This window comes from Ciconia boyciana, chromosome 1 (assembly GCF_034638445.1).
Source record: "Ciconia boyciana chromosome 1, ASM3463844v1, whole genome shotgun sequence".
NCBI lineage: Eukaryota > Metazoa > Chordata > Aves > Ciconiiformes > Ciconiidae > Ciconia > Ciconia boyciana.
Window position 1 is genome coordinate 187435420 of NC_132934.1, and position 27878 is coordinate 187463297.

The window sequence follows — 27878 nt, forward strand, 5'->3', positions numbered from 1 at the left end:
AAACTTTATAGTTCTTTACTTCAAGTTTCTGTTCTCCTCTACAAGCACCAGTGAAAAGGAATTCAGAACACAAGAACAAAACCAAGATGACTTCTTTCCTTAGAGGTCTCCTCAAAAATATGCATAACAAAATTAAAACTCCCTCAATCCCAAAGGGTTGAACTCAAGGCAGCTTTGCTGATTGCACTGTGGATTCCAAGACTGAAGGAGGCAGGAAAGGGGACATGATGTGTCTATAAGGCAACAAAGGGCAAAACAGGCAAGCATGAGTTACAGATTGCAGAAGAAACAGTAAGTTTCCTATGGTCCTTCTAGAAATTTTACTTTACAGAAAGCTAGATGTTCTCTCTCTCAAACTGCAGTGTAGTAAACTAAATTCATAAAAAATAAATATGCACCACACTAACACTAAAGATACAAAACTGTACACAAATTCTATAGCTCGCTAAAACTTGCTACCTTTAAGTCAAACTGACAATCATATAATGTATTAGAATAAACTAAATATGGACAATAACCAGTGCCAGAACTGTGGCCTTAGAGATAAAATACTACAGTGAATTCAGCACACCTCCTTTCCTTCCCCCTTCCCAAAACATCCCATCTGCAGCCTTCAAACAAAGCAAACAAACAGGTCAGGGAGGAAGGCGAAGATACAGACAGCAAACAGAGAAAGGTAAAGGGACCTTAGGAAGGAAGCAAGCTGTTTGAAACAAGCTAGCCATTGGAATTTACAGCAGCATCTACATCAAGTTCCTTGAAAAATGTTTCTAGGGAAAAAAATCTAAATAAAATGCAGATGTGTGTCAGGAATACATTAAAGCTGTTCTAGAGAAACAAGAATTAACTGCAAGCTTAAGAGGACTAATACAAGTCAGGCTTGCAGTCTACACTTCAACCTAAGATATTTAAGGTTTTCGGTTTCAGTTCTGTGATGGAGGAAGAACATTATTTCTGTTTTAGTGAAGCACCGCCTTCAGTTCCTGTTTTACCATCATAGGTCCCAATTTTTATGTTCATTTCTTTAAAAAAAAATAGAATCACCAAACAAGTAATCATGCTTCCTTGCTGCAAAAGTCATATATTTTATAAATTTTTAAAAATTTATAAGAGTGTATTGAATTTCTCACAGGATCACTCACTAGTTGAGGTTGGATCTCTGGAGACCACCTAGTCCAACCCTGTTGCTTAAAGAAGAGTCAGCTAGCAGAGAGGAATAACAAGCTACAAAAGGAATAGTAAGCTGCGATATGTTCCAGCATACCAACTTCTGAGACTCAGAAGCAAGCAGGGCTACCAACTAACAGACCACCTCTCCCTCTTCCTGCCAGTTTTTTAAAAGATGGGTAGCAATGGTACTTGTACTTCATTATGGGAAACAGAAGCAGCATTTAAGAGACCTGTATACTGATTTTTGGAACAGCAGGCTTTTTCTTTACGGGAACTATCGCGCCTTCAGTGAAGCACATGTGCCACAAGGCCATTAAGTAACTATATTTAACATACAATTTGACACCTCATTATCAAATTGGTAAGCTTTCTTGTTTACACGTGTCACAATTCGATATCTCCCAATTTAGGGGAAGCCTTTCTCTATTTGTTGAGAACCTCTTCCAGGCAATATATCATACCTTCACTGATGGGAACAGTCTATTATTGATTTGTAACTAAAAGCCTATATACTGCAAAACTAGGGCAGCACATAAAAAGCTGACATCTTGAAGTTTTAGTTTCAAGAGTGTAAAATGTTTAGTGAAGATGGTAAATTCTTGTCCAACCGATACAGTCCTGAACCTGTGCAATAACTGTATTTTTTTATTTATAACTACTTGTTTTGAAACTGAAGAGCCAAGAGACAGCTACGGAAAATGTGTGAATTTTCTTTTATCTATATGACTTAACCCAGGAAACACCAAAAGACATGAAAAAAAGTGTGAGCAGAAACAGAAGCTTCAAAGAGCCACTTCCAAAAAGAGCAAAGATAGCAAGTAATATTCAGGGACACTATTTTTTATTGACTTCAAGGGATTTTCATCAGGATGCTGTGGGACACATTGCGTTTGAAGACAGTACATGCCAGGACTACTAAATAACCAAAAGAGCAGGAAAGCAAATAATGTAACCCATCCTGAAGCATGAATATTAGCATGATTTTTTTTTAAAGTGTTGAATTGTATTAACTCAAATCCATAAGCAGAATTAAGGAGACTAAATTGCTCCTCCTAGTTGTCAACTAAACACTTAGAGTCACTTTGGACCCTTTATTTCATATTACATTTTTATATTATGTATTATAAAATAAGATTTTAAACATCAAAAATTTGGAGATTTTTAAAGCTATGACATCTGTTCTAGTTTTTATAAACTAATAGTCACATTAATGATAAAGAAAACACTATACTTCAAACACAGTAGAAGAGATGTAACATTACTCATGAATAATCCCACTGGCTTCAATAAAAACTCTTTAAGCACATGTATGTTTTCAGCTAAAGCTACATTATTTAAAACCTTAAGGATATAAAAAGTTTCAGAAACTATTCAAACATAAGTCAAAGTTGTGAAAAATCAAAATCCTCAAGGGGAAGGTATCCAAATTCCTACTTTTGGGGTTCATTGGTGCAAGAGATAGATGAGAGGTTCAAAGAACTAATATAATCAACTCTGTGTGAAACCATGGCAATTCACATTTCCCTATCCCTCCTGCTAATGTTCCTCTAGGGAGCCATTCAGACAAAAAAAAAAAAGAAGCAGTTGCAGTACAAAATCTCAATGAATTTTTAGATGGCTATGAGTAAAATCCAATAGAAAATTCTTCCCTGGCTACATCACTCTTCTTTTTCCTCCAGGGAAAAGTCATAGAATAGTTTGGGTTGGAAGGGACCTTTAAAGGTCATCTAGTCCAACCCCCCTGCAATGAGCAGACATCTTCAAAAATGGATTCCAAATATCTAGAAATAATAACCATCTGTCAAAGGCTTTCAAATTAATCCTGCCTAGATACAGCACCGACACAACCACCATATCAGAAATGCTAAGTATCTTAATCCTCTTCCTAGATCTATGCAGGATTACAAGAATGATCAAGTATTAATTAAAAAGTTAAGGAAAAGATTTGTTTGTCCATCTCCTTTCCCAGCTGGAAATTCCATGCATTAAACCTCAGGTGTTGGGATTTTTTCATTATTAAGTAGGCTTTCTATTACACAGCTTATTATTTGAACTAATTGTATTAACCTTTAGACAACAAAAGGTATTAGTACAAAACAAAAGAATTTAACAGCTTGTTTTGATGCTGGAATGCGATGTAAGGTTCTTTTGTGCAGCAACTGAAAAGCTTAAATAACATGGGGGATCAGATCATCCAAACCAAAGAGAAAAACAGCATTACACAAGTATCTGAATCAGGTTCCACAGTCCTTAGAACAGTTCATATTTTCCGTATGAATTTCAAACACCACAAAAATATTTGCATTTCAGTCTCATTCCAATGAATAATATATTTATTAGTAAACACAGTCACTGAAATTCTACTTCTATTCTTTTCCATCTGGTATCTCCTAAAGCTTCTGGATTTTACCAGTTCATATTTTTAAATCAGTCACTAACAAGAATAACAAGTTTTTCAGTAAAGGTCTACATAACATGCAAGTGTTTCTATTGCCTTTTGCATTTAAGGGCACTGACATCAGGAGTCACTGATTTCAAAGCAATTTATACAGTATGCATTATGCACTGAGCTGTTCTGGCTTCCTTATTTTTCCCTCTGACCTTTGTCTTCATCCTCACTCTACTTACACGATTATTTTTTTTTTTTAAAAGAACTTTGGTACCATTTTGGTATACAGTTTTAAAGAAGTATTTAAGCCACCAATTAACCAAACCAAAGTATCTAAATACTCAGCAATACTAGAAACTCAGCAATCCCTTTCATCATTTTCTTCTATTAGTCTCAAACCGCTAATTAGGAAAGCATGATCATTTCCCAAATGCAAACAGCAGTGACAATTCTTTTCGAAGAGTCAACACTTACACTTCTTAGTTCTAAGTAATTAAAAAGAAGAGTGTCAGGAGCATCTTACCTTAAGTCCTTATCCAGCAGAAATAACATTCCATCTATCCCCATAGCCTGGTAACCAAGATTGCATACTTCAAACACTTCTGCTGAAATCATAACTGATGGCATAATAGACATTTTTGCAAAAGTCACCTATTAAAATTACTGGCACTAAGTCATTAGACTAATCAGATTAATAAACTTGGCAGCCAGTGTCCTACAGAACTACTTGGCTAGTCCAGAGCAACTTAGCCCTTTATACTGTTGAACTGTTAATCACAGGCACATCCTGTTGCATACAGGAAGCAGCACATACACATACAATTCTTATATGCACACCTTAAAAAAAAGTTTCCACAGTACCATAAATATGGAAGATAAAAAAAGACAAGATTAACGCTTGTAAGATCAGCAAAAAAACTCTAGTCAATGACAGTGTGGAAATTGCTTCTGAAAAAGAGCTAGCCAGTCTAATTAGATATACCTAAACATACTGAGTAAGTATGGCAGCTTAAAATAAAGGGTTAAAACAACGCATACTATTAGAGTAATATCTGGAAGAAGAGGATATATTTACAGTCAGTGGACTTAGCTTTATCTTCCTACCTGCCCCTCCTCACCCACTGGTGTCAATAAACCCACCAGAAGATTTCTTTCATAAGAACATACTATTTTAGTCTTGATTATCAGCACCCCTTCTTGGTCCTGTATTTTGGCTACTTAACCACATTCATGAGCACAGTTTTCCCCTGCAGTCAAGCTTCTATCGATCTTCAAAGGCTCTGCTGTCTTGCATTGCTCAGTGACATAAAAATAAAATTGCTGTCTTTTTCATTATACAGATCAAGTCCAAAAAACACAGATCAATAAAGTCACCAACTTCTTCAGATCCCTTTATCCTAGGATGCTTTACAGAAATATCAACAAAGTTATATTAGAGAGGGTCGGATACATTTTCTTAAGAGCAAAGCTACACCTAAGTTTATACGTGTGGTTGCATCCCCCTCCCCAATCTTTAGCACAGAGTTCCAAGAGTGTAAGATGCTCATGTTTATCCCTCTTCCAGTAGATGTGAGCAAGATGTGACACGTGGTAAGCACTAACATAAGAATTATGGTTGTTATTTCTTTATGGATATTTTATTCCACTTCCAACAACTCTGTACCCATTTCCTGAGAAGTTTAAGATATTCAAAGCTAACTGAGCAATTAATTCATTACCTTAGTGTAAAATGCTGTGTTTATGGGAACAATATCACCTAGACAATAACATGATGCAAATTTCAAACACACACTATCCAGTATGAGGAAGAAATAAATAAGTTTCCTGAACAGTAGTCAAAGTGTAAATAGAATACTTGGCTAACCCTATGTTAGTGTTATACAGCACTTTCTAATCTCATATTCAAGATGCTTCATTAAGTCAATGGAAAGATAGTCTAGATGAACTTATGCATAAAACAGTTATAGACAAAAAAATGTATTAAGTACAGAAATTCATGCCAAGACACTAAACTAATATGCAAAACCACATTTGGTAACGGGTCTTATACATTAGTTATATGCCACGCAATGACTTGGAGTATATTACTTTGTTTTTTGAATTTTATATTTTAAGCCAAACATAGTAATTCCCTCCAATACTACCTGATGTTGCAGGCAACAGGGAACATTTGAGAGTTTGTATGTGATATCTAGAAAATATTAAGGTGATTTATTGGCTTTAGTAACTGCAATTAATTAAAAAAAGAGTAAGTTTTGCCAATTTTTTTATATTTAAAACAAGATCAACAGACTTTCTGCATTTCTAAATTTGTTACTCATTTTACTGCTAACTTGCAACATAATTGCATTATTTGCCTATAATCCACACACTCCACTTTAAAGTCTAATCAAACACCAAGTACAAGCCCTGAAAAAGTCTGCAGACTCCTCCAGCTTCTGAAGTAGGATTCCTGGAGCAGGTGCTGCAGATCAAATACAATACTAACATTTAGCCAATAGCCACATGATAAGGAGAGAAACAGGCAGATATGATACCTGGGGCTTGTCTTAAGCCAGATTTTGATTTAAGTCCTTCCCACAATGGTACTCTTTTAGGGATCATATTCAGGTCTTGTCCAAGCACAAACTCATTAAGCAAAACATTAATTTCCACAGACTGGACATGATATACACATTCTACTCTGTGTAAGTATTCTGCTGTTGGATGGATTAAAACAGAAATACAACACAATGAAAAGAAAGCTATTTTCAATATATTACAAACCAGAAGTTCTAAATAAAGTCAGAAAAAAAACCTAAGTAGATTACTTGTCTCCTTTGGGGTTTAGTGACCTCTGATGTGCTTGCTGATCCACAGAGCATCTGATACACCAGCAACTCTAGAAATCTGGAAGTCCTGAAAAACGTGCTCCAGAATTTACTAGTAGCACACAGTCAAATTCCTCCTCAATATTACGTACTTAAAGCATTTGAAAAAGCAACACTGTGATGAGGGAGTGTTTTGAAAAAGTTATGCCAGATCTCAGAGTCCTGGTAACACTCTACTGGTGCCCTGGTTGCAAATGCGACCACACAGGCATGAATCAAGCTGAACTGTCCTGTTCTCTTTTTTTACTGTGAAAACAGTTCAGAGCGACTTTGGTAATAGCATTTACCTGACAGAATTGGAAGAGGAAGCACAGGAAGCATTTCACATCTTTTATTCAGAGTCCTTTGCAGCCAGCAGTAAAACTGAGAACTTGGTAATTTTAAGTGCTTGCTACTTGCCTATTTATTCATTAGCAACAGCTAAGGGAGTTATCCACAGCCACTCTAAGAGGGGCTATCACAACAGAGTACACCTTTCCTGCCCTGAGGCAGGATGTAACTCCCAAAGATGACTCGGGGAGGAGCAGAGAAAGGAGGTAGCTAAAGGCCATCCCTCCTCCCGGTACCTGCAGCGTCCTGCAAAAGGACAAACAACATACTTCAATTCCATCACATAACCACTAAACATCTTTATAAACATATAAATAACAACTAGCCTAGAAAGGCCTACAGTGTATCCTGACATACAGCCAACCATTTGAAAAATATGCAAGCAGGGAGAACAGAAAAATCCAACTGCTGAAGTTTATTTTTTTTACCTCACTGGTGCAGCTACCACTTTACTCTGTACAACTTCAGTAATTCTTCGCAGCTAGCTACCCTACATGCACTCCTAAAATAGGAGTTAATTATTTTGTGTTGCCAATAAGAATTGTTTCTATCAAGTGACTCTTTACAGGATTCTAAGCTCACTCTCAAATATTTTGTTAAATAGGCATATAATTTTAAAATTTTAGAAAATGTAAACATTAGAAGCTGCCTGCTGAAGCTTTAACATTTAAAGCATTTTTCTTCTTTTATAGGCCTCCTGGATGTTTGCCAGTGGGGCTCTAATGCCAGTGCTATAGCATCCAAAATGCTATTTTAAGCCATCGCTGTGCTGACCATTACATTTTTCAAGCACAAGAACAGCTTCCTAAAAAATAATGATTCTGAATAAGTGTTTTTGTTGTTAATGAAACTGTAAATGTCTTGCTTCTGCTTACATGACATCTTAATTTCTGACCTATGCTTTGAAAGAGTACGGCAGTCGTTACACCCTTCCCTACTTTAAAGGTGCAACAACCTCTAAACTTTTGCTGCTCCATAAAGTCAGTAATACATCACTGCATCCCAGCTAGCTTTCAGCAGCCATGGGATCAACTGCAGTCATTCACATTTCTATAAACAACAGTCAAGGGTATGTATGGCTGCCTTCCGTACCTCTGTTTTTCCATTTAACTAGATTAGTTTCCTCTCCTGCCTTCATACTTCAATACTGTTTTCAATAAAATTTAAATAAAAATAATTTTATGTTTATTTCTAGTTTGGAATAAGAAGGTATGGAGCAGTATCCTGTCTTCAGTAGTTGCCAGCACCAAGTACTCCAGAAGTCACTGAAAAAGGTGAAAGTAACAGGTACAGCAGATCTATCTCAAAGATGTACATGCTTCACCTGAATTAGCTAGAAGTAGTCTTAGAACCTGAAGCCAAAAGTCATTTAATTTTTCATGTACTATTACAATTCTGTATCATTTCCTACATAAACATACACACACATATTTTTTCCTTTAAAGTGCTACTAATTTCTAGGCCTCCACAGAATCTTGTCGCAATGAGCTCCACAGACAAAACCTTTCTTAAAATTAGCCAAGGCAATTTCACCCATGTCCTCTTGTTTCCAAATTGTTTAGGCACACATAAGGTCCAGATCTTGGTCTAAATAGTTCTCATTTATAATTTAAAGTACAAAAAGTGGATGTCATCATAGCTTTAGGCTCCTTATGAGTCATTGTCTCAATCAGAAGTCTGATGTAGGTTTACCATTCAGCTTGAGAGATTTGTTTTTTGGTTTAGGTATTACTTTGTCATTTCGTTTTGAATTCCTTCTAATCCCTGTAGACAATCTTTTAGTCATTTTTTAAAAATGCAACACCACAATTGAATTCTGAGATGTTGTAGGACAGGCTCCAGTGACACCGCAGGCCTTAACTCACTAGCTTTTTGTTTTCAAAGGCTCAAGTTGAAGTACTTGCTTAATTTACAAGACAGACATTCTGGGCTTTGTATCTCTCCACACCAAAACGAAATTACCATTTTGGCACATTTGGCAACAGATTTGGAACTCTTACACATATTAATTCACCACACTAAGAGTGGGTCAGAGTGGAAAATCCTTAGGAAGGCAAAAGTGACAAGATAAGACTTCCATCGTACTTGGAGAATGTATGCATGAAGAGAAAAGGAAAGCCACTGGCCCTAACACCAGCTCCACTTCCTGCTGGCACCAAACATTACGAGCAAGCAAACCTAGCCTACAAGTACAATACAACAGGCTTCTGGTTAACTAAGAGTGACTCTCTAGGAAAATGAAGAAGGGAAAATACTACAAATGTAGGTCTTCCCACAGTCTGATAACAGGAATTAGTGCATGCAAACTCATCATTTAGTTAATCACTTGTACCATCCTTTTTCTTACCCCCTTTCATTGCTTCTGCTGTAAAGACTCACCAACAGACAGCCTCATTTTCCTGAACCAAAGTATTTACCATTCACCAAGAGTTCTCAAGCAAACAACAGCAGATGCTGAACCAAACTGGACAAATGGAAAAAGCAAAGGACAGTGCTGAAGCAGAAGAACTAAGACACCATTCCAGGCTTAGAAACAGGATGCATTAGTTCAAGCAGCATAACCTAGCTCTGCAAGCATTGCATTTTGCCAACACTGTCAGGAAAGGAGCAGAACAAAGTTTTGAAGCCTGTACTTAGGTATGCAAGCAGAGCAATATTGTGAAGCTACAATACAAACAGTTCACATCAAAAAAAGCAAATACACTAGGAAATCTTAAAATGCAATTTGCATGCACATAAAATATGCTAATCTGGTAAATCTACAATTAACATCAATCGTTTCTGTTACTTCTAATTCTGGAAGCTGCTGGCCTCAACAGTTAAGCATCAATTGAAACAGTCAATTCCAAGGATATACGGCACTCCCACAACACTGGGTCATACTAGCCAGACACTACAAAACCCACTCCAGCTGGCCAAAAGCCTCTCCACTAGTCACTTATTCCTATGGCAGTGGGCCTCTGGCCATAAGCCATCAAGAGGGAGTAGAGAGAAGCTCTTCCATCCCTACTCAAGAAATTACATTGAAGGTAAGAGAAGCACATACATTTCTAGATACCTTTCTTGTAGAAGGCTAAAGGTTCAGAATCTCCACTGCACACTGCTCCAAAATGCAAACCTCAGTTCAGGATTTTCAAGCTCTCCACAGGGCTCTATTCAGCTTCCTTCTATTATTGTTATCAATTACTTGATTAGATGAATTAACACAAGTATGTCCTTCAAGAAGATCAAGCTGCAAAGTTAACAGTGGCCATCCTGGCATGTTAGGTGTTCATTGCCATGTTTCAAACACAATTTTTATTTAATTTTCAGAAAAGCCAGAACTGAAGAGAGAGTCTTAATTTTCATGTTTCATGTCTATGCAATCGTAATTCAACCCACTAACATCAATATACTTAGAGAGAAAAACTGCTTGCTTCACCAGAAAAAAACTGCAAATCTCTTTTCAGATACTACATTTCAAACCATTTCTTACCAGTCTGAGATTACAAACAACCTTTATTTACCATTTAAGGACAATATCACAGAAACTAATCACATTCACTGACAGACGCTATAATTAAATAGTATTCAGATATGGATGGATCTTCTTTCATAAAGAAAAAAGCCTACTTTTCCCAGCAATTATGCTTGGTACATTTCTTCTGTGGTCACTTCAGGAAGATTAGACTACCAATGGTAGTTACTTCTTAACTCTTATTTCTGAAGCAAAATGTAGATCTTTCCAGCAACCTCATGATTGCTGAAAGGGCTTTGTTTCTAAACCTTGCCTCTTCATTAGAAGCAGACAACATAAAACAGTGGCTGAAAACATGCAACTGATGAGCAGAAATTAAAATGTCCAGTGTTCACCCGTCATGCTCGAAGTATTTTGCACAGGGGCAAATCATTATAATAACTTTGTTATAAATGTATACCTTAGGATAGAGTATATATTTAGTATACAAAATGCTACAGAAGATAATAATTTCATATTATGTTTTTTATATTATAATTACATTTTTAAGAATGGTGTCCAAGAAAGTAGAAATTTTTAGTAGAAAAGGCATTGTGTAAGAAGTTCTAGCATATAATTTACAGAAGCTCTACATACACATATTGCAATTTACTACAGAAAACTAAAACTTACCCTTGAACATTCCTGAACACAGACCTCACAGTGCCAAGTTGCCTATGCAGAACTGTGCAAAGCTACATGGCCATGTTATTCGATGAATGCAATCTGCGTGACTGTTCTAGTGATCACAGTATCAAAAGCATGGGAAGATTTATCTGCATACACAAAAGCTATAGACTTAATCCAGAAGATACCAACTTTCCTCCTAACTCACAGACAGAAGGTCTAGTGCCTATCATAAAGTACTTCTGTTCTAGAGCTATCTGACAGCAACTTTGATAAAGTAATTCTAAAGAGAACCTATAAATTCAGTGAATTACAGGATTTTTAAAAGCCAAAGTAGAAGAAAGAAAGCGTGTTCGGGATTTTGGATAACTGCGTGGATCTTGCATTGATCCAACTCAATCTTCCATCTAACATAATACGCAAACTCCACCATTTAACAAAAAGATATCCCAATGTTTTGGGTTTGGTTATTTTGGTTGTTCTTGCAACATAAAAATGAATAAAACTTTAGATATTTATAAAATGTACCTGTTCTTAATGTCATAAAATGTACATGTTCTTAATCATTCATAATGTTAAACATTAAGAATGGTTTCGTCTATCATGTTCGGAGGTTGGAGTAGGAAGGAACTCTTTTGAAAAATAAAACTTTAAAAAAGCAAGCTTCCTTAAACATCTCTCCAATTAAAAAGTATTAAGAGAGAGGGTTGCATGGCTTTCTTAAACACTTTTTAGGTCAGTAAATATCAAGACAATCCTCTATTTGAAGATACCTATGAACACTTCACACAATTTCAACATCCTTTACAGAATTATTTGGAGGACTGTTTGTGACACTTTCAGAGAAAACACTTTTATCCAATAACTTCACAGGCACTAAAAAAGCATGTTCTAAATATTTTAAGTATTTGCACAGTAAATATACATGTTAAAGATTCCCAGAGATTGGATTCTGATGCTCAGACAAATGTAAAAAGTTAAGATGATTACTGCTAGCCACAACTGTCTCCTATAACACGTTAATATTTATTTTTCCCCTTTCACAGATCACAGTCCCCTCTAGAAGCTGAAAATATCTTCATGCAAATCATCATCTTCCATTTACATGCTAATTTCCAATGAAATAAAAAGACTGCTCAATTACTTTGCCATGCTCCAGCAGAAGCAAGCAGCACTAAGAATCTACACATCCCAAAAGCAGAGTCAGTGAAACCTCACAAAAGAGGCTAACCCATGCTTTCATGACAAAATGATGACTCAAATAATTTTTCAATGCAGTAGTATTCCAGAGATGGTGTACTTCTTCATTAACAGGGTACACCTCTACAGGAATATACAGATTACTATCCTGCTTTGCTGCTCTGTTTTTTCATAAACCACTAAAAACACTTAAGATTTTGCCTGCTTTAAAACATCACTGTCTTAAAATCAATTCAGAAATTATATGGACATCAGACAGCGAGTCCTTTAGGATCATCTTTTCTGCTCTGTTATAAAGCAGCTAGCAAAGCGGAGCCTCAATTCACAATGAGGCCTTTAGCTACTATCCCGTAAATAAAAAGAGGCTGTATTGCCAACAACTGCATATACTTGGCTCTAACACATACATGCCTGATACCATTTCAAAAATTAAAATCCTCTTCCCCACCATAAAAAGAAAGAAGAAAACCAAAACCACCATCATAAACATTTCACACCTTCTTTCCTCCCTTCTCTCTCTCCAATCAAATACGTGCTCGGGAACTCCCCTCTTTCATAAGCAATTATGGAATTGGAAAGTGTCTCACAAACTTGGAAAAAAGAAAAGAATATGGAGGCACATGCATAGCCTGCACCATTCCCTGAACATTTATGAGGAACTTGCCATTTCACCCAATTTAGGATATTAGGCTTACTAAAGAAACACTGGGCAGTGCAATATGCTGATCCATTAACATAATAACTTCATTCAATAGATTAAAGAGGTACATTTATAACTTGAATTATTTGAGTGCTACAGTAAATTATTTAACAAGTACTTAAAAGATGTAGTCATTAACTCTTGGTTCCTTTTACTTTATTTTCACTTGGTCTTATTTTGTAAGAATTCAAGAAATGAAATCGTAAGAGCAGTAATTGCTCCTTCTCTCACCAGTAGGTTTGGTTTCTTTTTTTTTTAAAAAAAAAGAATTATGCTTTATATGTCCTCATATACATGTATACAGATACACAGCATTCAGAATTTTAGACCAAAGAATTTCCAAAAAAAATTAATCAAAATGTTTAGTAGACATTTCAGTAAAGATTTTCACTAAACAGCTTATAACATAAACAAACCATAATGCTGAATATAAACTAATTATTACTATAAAATCCTTCCTTGCCAAATTTCAGAGATGCTCAGAATTTGAGAATCCTGTACTGCAAGTGACATCAAGGGACAATGACAATTAATACCTTGCACAAGTTTACACACACACACAACAAACATGAAAAATCCTGAGTTGTTCTGCTTCCCCTTACATGCCTTTCTATAGGGCAGGCATTGCTGTATGAACCCTCACGAAATCCTAGAGAAAACAAAAGCACTCCACTTCTGTCAGGCTCAACCTGCAAGTAAGAATTAAGATGCTGTTTACAGTTCACAGACAGACTTCCTCAGAGAAAAATGGAATCTTTCCACATGGTAAAACACATCATGATTCTTTGACACATATACATACACCCAGTGAAGTTACCAAGCTGAAAATAATCTTCCAGGAAATCTACTGAAGTTATTTTTTTGACTATGCTTATCCCAACTCAGTAGCAATATATGCCCAACAAGTGACTCACAATTCAGATTCCACCTGAGAAGTTTTTGCTTGCTCTTCTTTAAAGAGAAATATTTCAAAATTGCAGTCACAATAGAAGTCAAAGCAATCATACATGAGTTACTGGGTTTATTTTTAATCACAGTCTTCCTTACTAGCTATAATAGCACTAAATACATAGAAACACAAATTTAGTATGGTTACATTTTTAATTCTTTGATTCTACAGTTTCTTATATGTAAGTTATGACTGCCAGTCATCATCTCTCTTTCATCTACACACAACTGTGACAGAGTTGGGTGAAGTGAAGGTCAGAGGAAGCTTAAAAGGCATTTGAATTCTCTCTCGACAGGGATTTTATCCCTCTACATTGCACAGGGAGTTCAAATTTACTGGAAAAACATTAAAAGGTATTTCTATACCATACATTTGTTTACAATGATTTAAAGGAAAATACCGTTTCTAAACCAAGCACAAGCAACTCACAACAGATACTAAGTTCAGAAACTTTGTGCAGTTAAAAGGACTGCTGACTAGATATGTAAGCACTGAAGAAGATTAACACTCAGTTACCAATAACTAGGACTGTTACTGACCCATAAGACAATGGATTACAAATAAAAGATCAACAATGTCCACAAAAAAAAAATGGTGTAGCTTACATTTGATTTGTACCTTCTGATCTTACAGGAATGAACCAAGCGTAAGGCTGAGGATACAGAAATAAGCACAGACTAATAGCACTGCGTGCTGAAATTACCTTATCTGCATAACTCATCTTTAACAACTACACTGCAGTATAGTAGTAAAAAAAGCTATTATTTAATGCATTAAGAGACTAAGACTATTGTTGAATGTGTATCCACATTTTCAGCAGCGTCCAGTACTGTCCCTAACACTTAGCACAGTACTTTGATACCATTGCTTAAGCAACTGCTGGAGAAGTTCAAATCTTGATTACACATGAAGAGATCAGAGCCCTGAAAAGTTCCTGCTAGATATCCATGCTAATTAAAACCACCAAAAAAGACATACAAACAGAAGGTTGGACAAGTACTTAAGTCACACACAAGCTCAAACAATTTGCCTGGCCAAGTGGTTTAACACACTTAAGCAGCAGGTTAGAAAACACTCTACAACCAACTTCCAGTTGCTATCAAATCTATACCTTACTAGAAATACTGTCTACGGTTTTTTTTAAAGACTGTGGGCCCATCCATATCTTTCTGTTAAGTTTAAACTTACAGAAGGTCTTCTGCTGCCTGTTTTAGCAATTTATAAAACCATACTCCTCCACTATACTCAAAAGAATGGGTTATTCAAAAGTATATAAACAGATGATCAAGCTACCTCAAGTTTTATTAAAATAAATATGAAGCACAGTTTTCTGAAAGTTTCCTTGAGAAAAAACAAACGTCAGTGGTACCTGCATTTGTTCCTCTACAAAGATTAGAGAGTCAGCTTCAAAAAAGTGTTAAACTTCTAATACTTAATGATAAAAACACCTCAACCTGCTTTACTTCCTACTCTATTGTTCTAACATACTTTCAAAATTCTGCACCCATTTCAGCTTGTACACTTGTACAAGCTTGTACACATACAATCCCCAGCAAGAAAGGCTAATAATAAAGGGTAGTTTGTTTAGGTAGCAGTTCTCTGCTGAACAAAGAAAAGTTACATTGACTCCCTTGGACCATGGTTAGCCCTGCCCTGTCAGAAGAAATACAAACTGGGACAAGAGCTTCAAGCTTGAATGCCTACAGTACTTAAATATATGTCCTGATTGTCAAAGGTACTCAATATATGAGGCTTCACCAACATTACACACCTCATGAAAGCACTATAATAAACACTTATACACAAAGAAAAAACATTTAAAAACACATGACAACACACATTGGCCTAAGTGCCCAAATAGACAAACCTACATGTGAATTTTTCATGCTTAGCACAGTGGTGAAAGCTTGACTTGATATACACATATGGAGCAACACTTAGGCTCAAACATATTCCTATGTTTATACAGCCCAGTTTAAATGTTTTTTAATTCATATAGCATTAAACTTACAGTAGTAATATTTAGGCTCAATGTACACTTTCTCTAATTTTAAATATTGTGATAAAAAGATTAGTGAGATTCTGGAAAATTACTAACTGAATTCTTAAAAAAAAGGTTAAATTACCAACAGCATTAAAACAACTTAGATGAAGTCAAGACCAGTAAGTGTACGTTAAGACTGTGGAGTAGAAAAAAAATTCAGGAGTCATTTCTGAAGTTCAAAAAATAATGCCAAAATAATTTAAAGAAAGTGTAATAACAAATTAATTGCTTGCTCAAGGAAAAATGGTGAACAAGTTTACTGGGACTTTTCTACTCTACCAAAACAAGAGTTCAAGATTTTACTTTGCTAGTATAAAAAACTTCATGAAATCTGAACTTGTTCAGTTACTAAAGTGTAACATTGTATTTGAACTATGATGAGTATTATTCTTAATCTCTGCACAGCACTGAAGTCAGAAGTCCTCATTTAGTAGGTACTAGCAAGTCATTTAGTCCATAAGGTAACCAACAATGATAAAATACCTAAACTATCACAGGCAATACCCTCTAGCATTTGCATGTATGGGATCATTACAATCCCTGCCTGCCAAACATTTATAACCTCTAAATCTCTCCCTCTCAGGAAAGTCTATCCAGCTTCAGTGGAAGATGGAGACTTTTGCATGTAACTGCAACCACAAACCAAATCCTGCTTCCAACACTGGTAATGCGCAATAGGTGTTTGGAGGCTTGCACAAAATGAGCTGGTAAGGGTTTCTACACCACAACTGACTGCAGCACAATTACTATCTTAGTTAGGAAATTCCAAAGACAGACCAAGAGTTAAAGTGTTGCAAGACATTAAAGCCAGAAGGATGATCAGGTGCTTCAGCTTGATACTGTAATTATGCTGCACTTCCATCATGCAACTCATAACTCTGTGAATGCTTTAGAACAGGCTAAAATAAAGTGGTATCTCCAGTTTCTCAAGAGTTCTTTCCGTCTTAGCTTTAGGCTATGGTTTCTTGTACAATCACATTGAGAATAAACTAGTTCCTTATTTACGGTGATCATTACCATGAAATAATTTACTGAATAATCTTACCCTTAGTCCCTGTTTAGTATACTGTTAAAGCATGCTTTTGCTTAATAGTATTGCCTTTGGTGGCCTAAATGCAGTGAATGAAAGGTATAGGCCCACTTTTAAAAAAAGCTTTCAGTCATTTGTTAAAGTATAATACGTATTACACACAGCACACTTTAGTCTCATAAATTAATCAAGAATAGAAAAGAGCCAGTGCATTAAATCAATGAGAACAAAGACACACTATTCTTTTCTATTCTTGTTTACGTTTCACCTACAAACTGCAAACTCAGATCACAAATTATTCCCAAAAAGGTCATACCAAGAATACACTTGCTATTATTACACTGATATTCAGGTGTGCATAGTTTCTTCTTCTAAAAGACTATGCTAACAATACTACTGTTTACAACTTGATCTACTTCCTAAGCTGTTAGAGACAGGTCTGAAAAGGCTTATTTACTTTATTACCCTCTGTAAAGTGAACAGCATCATTATAGGGGTTTTTTTGTAGCATAGGTGTGCTATCTGTACGTCTTTTTACTTACACTTAAGCAAGGTATTATAACATTTGGGAGGGTGGGGTGGGGTGGCGGGGTGTTTGTTTTACTATTTTCCCCTCCCGTCCTCATAACTTTGCTAGCTTACCACTGACTGTTACAGTCATTATTCAATTGTGGCATTATCTAGATCACAGTAACTTGTAAAGGCTGAAACACTTCACTACCAATACACAGACTGACAAACAGATAATTCTAATTTCTGGATTAGCCTGTAACATAAAGAATGCAAATCCTGAGACAGTAACAAAGATGGCTTTTCAACATTAACTATTTTAAAACCTTTTGTTTGTTTGTTCTTACATACACATACATAGATGATTTAGTCTGCTTATACACTGACAGTTTCCAAAGAGCAGCCAAAACTGTAGTGCTAAGTAACATTTTCTGGAAATCAAATTTTCAGTTGAAGGGACATTTCTCAGCATCTCCAATCTGCCTTAAGTGCTAAATTACTGCTTTTACAACCCCCTGAAATCTGTTGGTTCTTCCTGTCTTTGAAGACAATGCAATACCAAGCACTGTAGCAATCCTTAGTTTAAAGGATATCATGGCGTGCAGAAAATGCATCTATAAGACACCAGAAAAAGGTCCATCCAAACAGGTATTGCCACCTACAGCTGGCCAGCAGACATACAAGGTGCAGACCCTAAATTCCTCATTGTTCTTTACTTAGAGCAGAGACCTAACAAAGTCAATTCTGCCAATGGTAGGTATTTTATTTCATCAGATGAAATGAGAAGCTGGACTTGTCAGCATGACACAACAGCAACCACATTTTCTTCAAAGTGCTCTCCTTTTACTCACGTGACTTGCCATTACTGAGTATAACTATTTTTTCAAGTTCCACAAACAGCCAAATTGAAGATATAAAAAGACTTTTTAAAAAAAGTCAGTCTCCTAGGATTCAAGTTATGCAATTTTCAAATTGGTGGCAAGACTCTGAAGCAAGTTTAAAATCCGAAAAATGGAAAACAACACTGCCCCTAGGATGCAACTAAAAAAATACCACCATAAATCTATGCTAAGCCACCATAAATCCTTTGTTGTGAATTATCTTCTAAAAGTATCTTCTCCCTTTTTCATCAAATACACAGAAGCAAAAGTTACAGCAAATGAAAAAGCCCATATAAACTCTAAAACAGCTTACGAAATAAAAAAGTATGCAAAATAGTTACCACATCAAAAATAATGTACAATTGAAACTTCTAGTTCTACTTTAATATGTTCATTCACTACTGCTTACTAACATCTTCAACAAGTATTAAATTATATCTGTAAAAATCCCATTTGTACCTGGATCAACCTTCCTACTACATACTTGCATACATCATGAAAATTCATCCAATTTCCTGACTGTACTCTTGCTTTACAAGCTAGTACTAGTTACTACTACTAGAGATTCTCAAAGGCTGTTCACAAGTTTCGATCCTCACATTCAGCTTTAATCTTCCAGCCTCTCCACAGATTTAATAACAAGCCAAAACATACATTCTATACAGAAAACATTTCCTCCACTTTTTTTTCTGTCCAGATGTAAAGGGATCTTTTAATAAAAATTTCTCTTCAAGAAGAAAATTACAAGAGATTGTCAGATAATAAAGAATACTTCAAATCTCTATGTCAGTTTTATGTGTTTATCACCACCTTTTTCTCCTTTCTCTTTTGCTTCACTCCTGGATGAAATGCACAAACAGGTGAAAACAACTTGCATCAGACTAAAGAATGAAAGCAACTCTACAGGAAATGCTGTCAAGGACAAGGAGACAGTTATTAGTTCTCTTATCCTTCATTCACAAAAATCTGCTTTTGAGTAATGGTAAACAATGTTTCAGATTAAGTTATTTTTAAATTCACTTACAGCAGCCTTTATAAACGCTGTAAAATACATTGATTTAAGTTTTCACTTTACAGGTGATTTAAGAATTATACAAGTCTGTACAAAATGTTATTGCAAGCATCCATAGCATAATAAAGCATAGTCTAGGAAGATGTAAAACTGATTTTGCAACACTAAGTATAATACACAAAAGAATTCACTGCAATTTAAGTATGGAAAGATACATATTTATGTTTCAAAAGCATAAAAATAAATGAAATCTTCTTCTACAGTTCTAGAGATGAAATACTAAGCTCAAAAGACCATGTCTAAAATTGACAGGATTTAATAACTGAACTGAATAAATTGAGGTAACTGCTGCAAATACAAGAAACTATGAGAATCATACACTAAAACAAGTCTATTCCATGATTCAAGCTAAGGAAAAAAAAGAAAAAGATACTTAATATCCAAAAAGCTGGCCTGCATTTTTGTAGATTGAAATATTAGAAGAGATGATGAATCTACCAACATACAAACATCTATGGCATACCCAACAGGCTGAAGAAAGACTAGTCAAAAGAACTGGGGGGGGGGGAGGGGGTGAGCTTTTGGGTTTGGGGGGGGGGTTGTTTGTTTGTTTTGTAAATACAAAAACTATAACAGAATTATTTGTATCCTCTCTTTAATAAATAAAGTTTGCAAATTAATTTTCCATACGGCATTCTGCCAAGCAGTTCATTTTTAATAACTCTTATTTCAAGTCATAGTGAAGATTAAAAAAAAAATAATTCATACTGGGGAAATAAAGGTTACCGTTTTCAAAGCAGATACATCCACACTGTCTATATTTAAAAGGCCATGCCCTGATAACTGGCATAGGAAGAGCTGCAAATGGTGTTCTAAAAACTGAACAGGGCTGAAGACTTAAAGATACTGGCGCGTCTTTAAATGCAATTATATACAGGTTTAACGAAAGCTGGGAGTTAATCTAAACAAGGTATTACATGGGTCAGATGTTTTTTCAAAGGCACACCAAATGGAATTTTACAGCTTCTTCACTGGCCCAATTATGTCATCACTTACTTCTTTCTCCTACCTTTTCCCTTGCCAGGTTTAGAATCAGTCGGAATGTATTGATATAAATCTTCAGTGGCACATGTGTGTGTGCACGAGAGAGAGAAATGGGGATTTTATACACACATACTTATAGGATACCTGCTTCTTAAATGTTTATGCACTTTTACAATATACTACCCTTTACCACCTGTGAAAGAGGGAATAATCTAACAAACAGGCAAAAAACTCTCAAGAGAACTCTAGTTACACACATCCGATGGCCAGAGAAGTGAGGAGCCACGCAGAACAACAGCATATCTTGCACTACCTTTACTGAGTGATGAGGTCTAAGCTCCAGACCAAAAGAAATTCCCAGTAAATATGACAATACAAATAATACCTTGCCCTGAGATCACATGGAAGCGGAAACAGAAGTAATCTCACAAAGATTTTAATGTTACAGGCAGATATACAGGGAGAAGTGCCGCTGTAAATTATTTCATTGTACACAAATGCGACCTGACCACTACTGCCATGCAAAAAAAACAAAATTATTTTTGGTGTCCATTTAATAGAGTCATATCCTGCTCTGTGTGTAAAGCATCTAAATGCTTTTCCAACTGCAGCTAAACAAAAGTATAGTCTACCTGGAGATGACAGATTGAACAAAGACACAACGTGCATGGGAGAAGAAAGGATATGATCTTTGGCTAGCCAAATATCAGAGGAAGAAGGTATTTCTGGCTATTGTTACCCTGAGGGATTTAAACATTCTGGGAAAAACTACCAATCATGACAAACAGCTAACATATGCTCTTAAAATCACAGTAGAGTCACATGCTAGATGTCATTTTCCAAAACACTGAGTATCAATGAGCTTATGATTCTCTTACTCAGACAGGATCCCCTGAAGGCTTAGGGGGCTTTTTTGGTTGGTTCGTTAAAAAAAGAAAGAAAGAAAAAAACCCCACACACCACCAAACACAAACGGGACCCATGAAGAGATGGATTAGTGTTCTGGTTTAGAAAGATCGAAGGAAGGAAAACCAAAAAATGTTTCTGAGAAAACTGACTGCTAGTAGCACAATGGTGACACTGTGGGCTTTAACACCTCAATCTGTCTTCTACCACCTTCATGTACTTATTGACTAAAACACATAATCAGAATGAAACAGTGTTGGAACTTGTCTTCTAGCACTCCTGGAAGACAAGCTGCTACTCATTATAGCTCTCTGGCATCTTAGAAAGACATGATGAAAGCCACTAAGGCAGTCAACACCTCATGATCAACATAATCAGAGACTGCTGATAGAGTTAGTATTTTCAATATTAAGAAAAGAATCCAGCCTCTCCCAGCAACCCGTTTTATTAACTTTTTTTTAATAATGTTTGGCCACTGATATTACTCCTGATTTAAGTTATGGCACCAATAAGATATTTAGGAAGTACTTCATCTCCTACTGCTATGGCATTTTTCCCACCTTGTAAGTGTTTAGTGCTTTGTCTCCTCACCTGGGTCTCAGTTTTTCTTTTCTAGTGTTCTTTTCTGTCCTCTCCCACATTCTCAAGGCAGGTTATTTATCTTAAAGTTACTTCTCCCATTAATGTAGCTTCTTCTTAGACAAGAAGTTATTTGGGAGAACCACCACAGTCTTCCTGTCCATTTCACAAGAGGTCCTCAATACAGTGAGGAATTCCCACGTGTAATTAATATCAAACAATTGCAGTTTAAAACTGTTCGGATCGTTTCAGCCTGCACACGCAAGGGCCTTTTACAACTGACACAGCTTCTCTGCACACAGTCAAAGAAATGAGAATATTCACATGCACATACTATTAAGACCAGCCAGTGGTCATTTATTTGAAAAGGTGAAGGTGGGAGAACATGTGCAGTTTCTTACTCGGACTGCACAGAACTGGTGCACCAGACTGAAGGGCTCACCAACCCTCCGCAGGCCTGAGCGGGTCTCACAATGGATTAATGCTTTGAAGCAAAACCACCAAGACCAAAAGCGCCCCAAGTTCAATTTAAAGAACCACAATGGTGTTGCTGAACCTCTCTTTTCCCACCATACCTATTTGCCTAAAGCATCTCTTGGCCGTCAAAGAGAAGGCTTCTACATACACCAGACTCGCAACTGGTTCAACCTGACTAAAGTCAATACTTGAAAAAGAGAAGCTGAGGCAGGATGAAGTCTAGGCTTGTGAAGAACAAAAAAAAATCTACCTAAGAATAAATATTAATTATTTCAGTATAATAAATAATCTAAACTACAATCACCAGCATACCCACATACCACAGTATTCTTTTGTCATCCTCTATACAATGGGAATACACACACTGTCACAGATTGCTAAACACAATTTACCCACGCAGTAGTTTCAGAGCATAATCAATACAACCCACCCCCTCAAGAGAAAAACAAGTATTTTAATATAATACCTACATGCGCTGGGACTTGAGAAACAATATTTCTAATTAAACCAAAACATCACACCACTTCATTTCACAGAATGGCTGTAACGAGACCTGCAAGTTAGTGCAAATCAAACTATCAGACAGTGTACCTTTTAATAAAGTTACAGGCAGTCTTACCTCTCATCCTCACCATCTACGAGGGGCGTTGTCAATGGCAGCACCTTCAGCGGAAAGAGGGAGGCAGAGGATGGCATGTTGCTGCTACCACCATCTGAAACAGCTGATGCTCCAACACCACTCTCACCACTGGCAGCTTGAGGTAAACCCACTAAGGAAGGTTCTGTAGGGCGTCTGCCATCTTCAATTTGGCTTACAACTGACTGAGCTAGTGATTGTGCGGGGAACTGTGTAGAGCTTAGCGGTATCTGCTGTGGCACACTCTGTGCCACTGGCATACCTATACTTGTTGATATCAAGGGAGGCTGACTAACACTTTGAGCCAAATTCCCGTTCTGCACAGCCGAAGCTTGTGCTATATTCTGTGGCTGTCCCAAACCTATAGAAGCAGAAGGTATGCCAGGAGGTACAGCTGAAGCAGCTTGGCTTGGTGCAGGAACAGTACTAGCAGAAGGTATAGGGCTAACTGCAGGCAGCTGCTGGCCAGTCATCCCTTGGACTACAGACTCCACTCCTTGTGCCTGTGGCTGTACAGGTAACAAGGTGTTTTGCTGAGCAATGACCATTTGCTGAGGAAGGCCTGAAGCACTAGCCTGTAATCCCTGCTGCATTATTCCTGTCTGCACAGGCTGCACTACTTGTGAAGATGGAGGAGCAGCTGTTGACGGCATGACTGGAGGTGGAATTTGGTTTGCAGCAGATGGTGGTTGCACCACAGCAGCTACACTTCCTTGCTGCCCAACATTCAGCATTTGACCACTGGTACCTACACCTGGTATCGCTGCTGGAGCATGTGCAACAGGCTGAGCTGGGGCAGCAGCCGGATGTGCTTGTACTGAAGGCTGCATGCTCTGTGCCTGGGCAACAGGAACCGGTTGCCCTGCTCCTACTCCTGTAGAACTGGGCTGCATGGCAGGAGCTGGAGTCTGAAGGATCTGCTGATGTTGAATGTAGTCTGGCATAGCCCCCGTAACAGAGTTTTGGTTCACCGGCTTAACGTGACCTGCGGCCATCTGCGTAGGAACTGTCTGTTGCTGCTGCTGTTGTCCATACTGCAACTGCTGCTGCTGTACAACTGGCAAAGTCTGCACAGGCTGCGCTGGCTGAGAATACGGCAGTTGCTGTTGAGCCATACTTTGAATGGCAGGTTGCTGGTGGCCCAGAGATGGGGATACACCTAGTATATTAACTGGGGCTGGCTGAACCCCAGTAACAGTGGTTAGACTGGCCTGCGCAGGAGGTTGGACCCCTGGCTTCTGCTGTGGATAGTTTACTTCTTGAGAATGCAGCTGGACTTGTGCAAGCTGTGATTGAGAAACACTCTGTGGTATACTAGATGCTGGAATTGCCGGAGGAGCAGCGCTGCTAAAATCCATCTGCTGCGGACCCACACCTTGAAACGCTTGCTGCTGTACCACAGTAGGTGCTCCTATTTCTCCACTTCCCACACTTTCTGTATAGTGACTCAGTGTGCTTACATTGCTGCTAACAGAACTCCCACTGGTGCTCTCCCTTTCAGAAGTCACTTCAAGCGGGTTTTGTTTTATCGTCTCTACTGCTTTGTTTACTGCTACTCCTTCTGACACTGCAACAGCGTTTTCTTTATCATAGAATTCAGTGCATGTCCATCTACCTTTTTTGAAAGGTTCAGAACTAGAATCTAATTTTACAACCCTAAACCTTGACGTGCCAGATGCAGGCTGCTGCTGGCTTGATCCCACTGCCATTCCTGCAGTTGGATTAGTAACATTGTTAATGACACTAGAGGAAGCACTCGTACCATTGCCAACACCGCTCAAGATATTCACATTAACATTGCTGCTAGTTCCAGACAAAGCATTTACATTACCAGTACTCGTAATGTTGCCTAAATTTATAGTACCAAGCATGCCGCTTGCCGCACTAGAACTACCACCACCCATATTATTTAAGGTACTAGTTCCAGTAGCAGGACTTACACCTAAATTGCCAGGAGTACTTGTAGTGCGGATATTAGACACGACAGACGCCGGGGAACCAGTGGATGATGCAGCAGAAACTGGTGCAGTTGATATAACATTGTCAGAGCTTCCAGTTGTTGATAATTTTCTAAATGATGGGCTGGGCGGTGGTCCTCCAGAAATTGGGGCACTGCCCACCCCAGGATGCGATGGATGATGGTGTCCATGATGGTGGTGGTGAAGATGGTGGTGGTGATGAACATGATGGGGGTGAACACTTCCGTTGATCACAACACTCTGCTGTGGGTGATGAGGCAGAGGAGTGTGCTGCTGAGGAAGATGAGGCTGGTTTGGAGAAACAGCCCCAGGAGTCTCTGCCTCTTGGAAGTTATTTAAAGTCTCTTCAGAGGAGCTCCTCTCAGGTTCTCCCAAGTCAGTGGCCCTGGATAAAGAAACATCCAAGATTTCTGAAGACGACAGGTCTTCAGTGTGGGACTCATCCAGGTCATCGTAGCTTTCTGTATCCTCAGCTATGCTGTTATTAGAGCTCATACTAGCTGATATTTGAGCAGGGGTCACACTGGTAATTTGGAAGCCACTTTTCTTTTTCATTTGAGCTCCAGTCTGTGCAAGAGGCTGTGGCTGGAGCTGAGACTGCGAGAGGAGGTTCAGGCTTTGTGGAGGAGGGGGTGTCGGCTGTGGACCCGCCGATGAAGATGCTGCAGGAGATGGAGGCGGCGGCTGGACCAGCAAAGGCGGCTGATAATCCTCGGCGGAGAGGGCAGCGCTCCCAACGCCGGTACCTGGTGCAGTGGGAGCAGTAACGCAGCTGCTGCCGCTGCTACTGCTGCTGCCCCTTCTAGGAAACATTGCCGGGTGCGCCATCTTCCTAGCACTAATGTCTGCGGCTGAGTCAGGCTGGTGCATTGTATCGGGTGTATTTTAAGAGTGCAATCCCCCGGTATGGAGAGAGACAGACATACACACACAGTTAGCTTTGCGCTCACGGCAGGGCACAGAGACAACCACGCACGACCCCCCCGGCTCCCGCAGAGCACGGGCTGAGGCGCCTCGGCACCGCCGCTAACCACCCCCCTCCCCTCCTCCTCCTCCCCTCCGAGACAGGGAGGGGGCGAGGACCGGTCCTCCGCCGCCTCCAGATCAGCGCCTCTGAATGTGACACTTTCAATCCTCCGCCATTCACTTTCTTTCGCCCTCCCCCCCTTTTGATTTCCACCACCACCATCCTCCTCAGCCGGCCGCCCCCCCCCGCCCCCCCACGACTGCGCCTCTCCCGGGGGGTGGGCAGCGGGGGGAGGAAATGCCCGCGGTAGCCGGCCGGCCCTGGCGGCGAGCGCCTTCCTCCCCGCCGCTCACCCGGGCGCCGCGGCTCGCCGGCAGCCGGCAGAACCGCCCTCCGCGCGGCGGGCGCCGCCGCCGGGCCGCCGCCTCCTCAGCGGGGCGAGGGCAGCCGGCGGGCCCTCAGGGCAGCCCGGCGAGGCGGACGGCGCCCCTCGCCATCACCGTTGTAGTAGTAGTAGTAGGAGAGCGCAGATACGTACGGGACTGGCGCACAGCAGGGCGGCAGCGGCAGGCTGAGCCGGGCAGGGACATCCCCGTCAGTGGCAGCCATGGAGCTGAATCATTTTGGGTATTAAAGAGACGGAATAAGGAGGGAAGAAAAGCAGCAGCAGCCCGACAAGAGAGTCCATAAAAAGGAGGGAGGGAGGGAGGGAGGGGGAGCCAGCCAGGCAGCCTCTCTCTCCTCCCTCTGTGTCTGGCTGTCTCTGGAGGAGGCTCCGCTCCGCACGCTCTTCCTTCCCCCTCCGCCTCCTCCCCCTTTATAACAGGCGGCACCCGCTCTTCCTCCGCAGAACCGCGCCTGGGATCAGTCCTCCTCCCGCGTGACGCGTCTGCCCCGTCCTTTCTTCCCTCCGGGTCTCTCCCGGCTTCCCTGCCGCCGCGGGTCTCTCCCCCTCCCGGCCCCGTCCCCTCACGGAGCGCTGGAGGAGGGCGCTGCGCCGATCTGCAGGGGGGAGGGGAAAGCTCGCCAAAGGGGAGGGCAGGCGAGAGACAACGTAAGATGGCGGCCGCCGCGCATGCGCGCCCCGCCGGCAGACATAAAGCCTGTCTGGCCGAGGCCGACGGAAATAGGCTCGGCTCGCGTGGCGGAAATTGCCGAGCGGCGCCGAGCCCGGGGAGGGGGAAGGGTGTCCCCGCGTGGCGGCGCTCCGAGTGGGGAGGGGGCGCCGGGCGACGGCAGGGCTGTGCCGCGGCAGTGGCCGTGGCGGCGGGCGGGCGGGCGGGCCGGCAGGCCGGCAGCCCGCCCCCCAGGTGCCCCTCTCTGCCTCTTACCCGGGCCCGCAGGATGACTGTGCCTCACATGACCCGCCGCCTCCTCCCTCCCCCTCTCCTCAGCTCCGTTGCAGATTTATTCAAGTTATTCATCACCTTCTCCTTCCTCCCCTCCCTCGGTCCAGAATATTCCTGCCCGTTCCTTCCCCCCGCCCATGGGAAGAGCAGAGGCGCCTCGCTCGGGGGCCGCCTTCCCCTTTGTGTCCCGGGCGGGGGTCGCCGCGAGTGACTCCCCTCACGCCCCGGCATGGCCGCCGGACCCCCACCCCCGGTGGTCTTCCCCGCTCAGCCGGCCGGGCGTGAAGCCCCCCGGGGCGGGAGGACGGTGTCACCGGGCGGTGACTGGGAGCCCGGGGTGCTGCCAGCGCGGCACCCGCCGTTGGCAGGGCGGGAGGTGCGAGCCTGATGCCGGGGCGCGCACTGAGGCGGCGAGATGGTGTCGGTGGCGTGGGGACACGGGGCTGTGGCGGGGCCGGGGACACCGCCGGTGCCGAGGGGGAGCGGTGCCCGGAGGCGGCCGGGTCAGGTGAAATTGTTCATCTGCACTCAGAGGCGACACGTGTGTGTGTGTGTGCGCGTGGAGGAGCTTCTGATGAGAGCTCGAGAGGAAACGCTGGAGAGGAAAATGATGCCGTTCAAAGGTATTTTTAAGTTACTAAACAGAACTGAGGTGAAATCCACCGATCTTCCCTTGCTGTTTCAGTGCCAGCATCCCGCTGGGGAAGAAAGACCACGCGGCCCTCTCAGAGC

The 27878-nt window shown here is 40.2% G+C and overlaps 1 protein-coding gene across 3 annotated transcripts in view; it reads right to left on the minus strand.

Moving 5' to 3' along the window:
* The window catches only part of TSC22D1 (TSC22 domain family member 1), a 97292-nt gene extending 70276 nt beyond the window's left edge, over positions 1-27016 (minus strand). Inside the window, exons 1-2 of one of the 3 annotated variants that reach the window (XM_072850175.1) lie at positions 26336-27016; positions 22834-25691 (exon numbers count right to left, since the gene is read on the minus strand). In XM_072850175.1, the coding sequence (XP_072706276.1) occupies positions 22834-25658 (2825 nt within the window). In that variant the 5' untranslated portion in view covers positions 25659-25691; positions 26336-27016. Of the gene's footprint in view, positions 1-22833; positions 25701-26335 lie in introns of those variants that run through there. The other 2 variants (XM_072850174.1, XM_072850178.1) reach the window with 2 other exon arrangements.
* Between the last annotated feature and the right edge of the window lie 862 nt (positions 27017-27878).